The 2,324-nt window shown below is 38.4% G+C and overlaps 1 protein-coding gene across 1 annotated transcript in view; it reads right to left on the bottom strand.

The window, feature by feature from the left end:
* Positions 1 to 91: 91 nt before the first annotated feature.
* LOC106518961 (cathepsin L) overlaps positions 92 to 2,324 on the bottom strand; it is a gene marked incomplete at its 3' end in the record, with an annotated part of 10,957 nt that continues 8,724 nt past the window's right edge. The window contains 3 exon segments of the mRNA XM_014010411.1: positions 92 to 240; positions 373 to 486; positions 1,128 to 1,200. Coding sequence (XP_013865865.1) covers positions 92 to 240; positions 373 to 486; positions 1,128 to 1,200 — 336 coding nt within the window.

Raw genomic sequence — 2,324 nt, 5'->3', positions numbered from 1 at the left:
CACACACACACACACACACACACACAATAATAAATGATTTTTTTCCTAATAAGCATGTGGTTTAACTTCAGACTGTTTTCCCTTTAGGCACCTGGTTTTTCACTGAACTGACAGCTCCGTGATCCCGCCAATCCCAGCGGTCGGGGGCGGGGCCTTTGGCAGGAGGAGCTGGTTTCATTGGTCGATGGAGAGTCCACTGACTCAGGAGTGGGTTTAGGTACATGGAGCGAAACTCCTCCTCTGAACAAACGCAGGCAGACAGCTGTCAAACATCTGCTCTACTCAACATGTTGCTGAAACAGCACTTTAACAGCAGAAGGTGATGTTTGCTCGTAGGAAACTGAAAACACAAGCTTGTGCTCAGTCACGTACCGGTCAGGTCACTGAACTTGGTGACACCGTACTCCGCTGAACCCTGATCCAAATCCTGAAGCTTCTCTGCCATCTTCAGGTTCTCGTGGAAGATGTGTAAACGACGGTTGGCCTCTGCCATGGAAGTAGAACAATATAACATATTTCATAAACACTGATATGACATGATCCTCATAACTATAAATAATATATTATCCTGACATCTGTTTGAGGTTTTTTCTAAAACAGTACAAACTCTTTACAGTTTATCTAAATCCTAACCTCTATACTATTATATTTGTTCACCACGTGGTTACTTGTTACATGAAAAATAAAATAGTTTAACTGTTTATAATTTCATTGGGAGATTTTAGAAAACTGTTTTCACTTCATAGTGTATTTTATTAATTCCTTTTTTCAGTCTTTGCCTTGAAATTTTGATTTCATTCTCCAAAGAAACTGTTGCAAAATGAGTCTATTTGTTTTAAAGCTGTGAACACACAATGGGCTGTGTGTTCATCATATTATCTGTGCGTTGACAGAAATGTGACTGTGTGTGTGTGTGTGTACGTGGTATGATGTACAATGGCAAAAATATTTTCACCCCTGGTATTGATTTTGTTTGTTTTGCTGCTTTCTGACCTGGAATTTAAATCGATTTCCAGTTTGATTTAAAATATCTGACCCACACAGCAAATTCCAGGTTGTAAAGCAACAAAAGAAGAATAATGACAAAGTAGTAAATACTTTAGCAACATGCTGTAACAACTGCTTACCTTCCTGACTTTTGTAGACTTTACCGTATTTGACCATAAACTCTTTGAATTGTCCCAGCAGCTCCACTGACTTCTGTAAGTTAAAAATACAAATACAGGAACAACTGAACAGGGAACACAAATCGTATCTTCAGGATCTAAAGTGTAGCAGAGGAACTGTTGAAATCCCAATTTACAGTCTTGTATAAAGTACCACAAAGTGTTACTAGAGTAAAAGTACAAGTATCTTTCCAAGAAATTACTTTGATAGGCTGGAAGAGTTTGTCTTGACCTCTGATAATCAATTCGATTTTAAACCCAAACATGGCACAGACATGTGTATTTTTGCGCTACAGGAGATTTTAGACTTGTATAATTTGCACAACACTACAGTATTTATGTGTTTTATTGATGCTTCTAAAGCATTGGATCGTGTGAATCACCAAAAACTGTTCTGCAAGCTAGAAAGCAGAGGTGTACCCAAATATCTAATTAGAATTCTTGTCTACTGGTATGGTCATCAATCGATGTATGTTAAATGGGGTAACACAATGTCTGATTCATTTAATGTTGGTAAGGCAGGGAAGTTTACTGTCTCCTTACCTTTTTAACATCTACATGGATGAACTATCAAAGCGCCTGAATTGCTGTAAAACAGGCTGTGTAGTTGGTGACCGCATAATCAATCACATAATGTATGCAGATGATTTGGTAATCTTATGCCCATATAGTGCTGGCCTTCAACAAGGCTAAGGGTCTGTTCCCAGTATGGTTATGACTTTGACTTCAAGTATAACGCTAAGAAAAGCAATGTTATGATTGTTAGACTTTGACATCAAGTATAACGCTAAGAAAAGCAATGTTATGATTGTTAGAAGTAGAGCAGATAAGCATCTGATAACCCCTGACTTCTCTTTATCTGGCACTGTCCTCAATATCTGCAATGAAATTAAATATTTGGGACACTATATAACTGATGACCTGTCTGATGATCTGTAGGCAGTATTGTATGATGTATGCACAGGCTAATATTCTGATCAGAAAGTTTGGTATGTGTTCATCCTCTGAGAAGATTTTTTTGCACTTCACTTTACACGGCCCATCTGTGGCGCAGATACAAAAAAAGTAGCCTGCAGAAACTTTATGTGGCATACAATGATGGCATGAGGCTACTACTCAGAGTGCCTAGATGGAGCAGTGCTAGCCACATGTTTGTAC

The sequence above is a fragment of the Austrofundulus limnaeus genome, unplaced genomic scaffold (assembly GCF_001266775.1).
Source record: "Austrofundulus limnaeus strain Quisiro unplaced genomic scaffold, Austrofundulus_limnaeus-1.0 Scaffold68, whole genome shotgun sequence".
Taxonomy (NCBI): Eukaryota; Metazoa; Chordata; class Actinopteri; order Cyprinodontiformes; family Rivulidae; genus Austrofundulus; species Austrofundulus limnaeus.
This window is presented reverse-complemented; position numbering and strand designations above follow the sequence as displayed.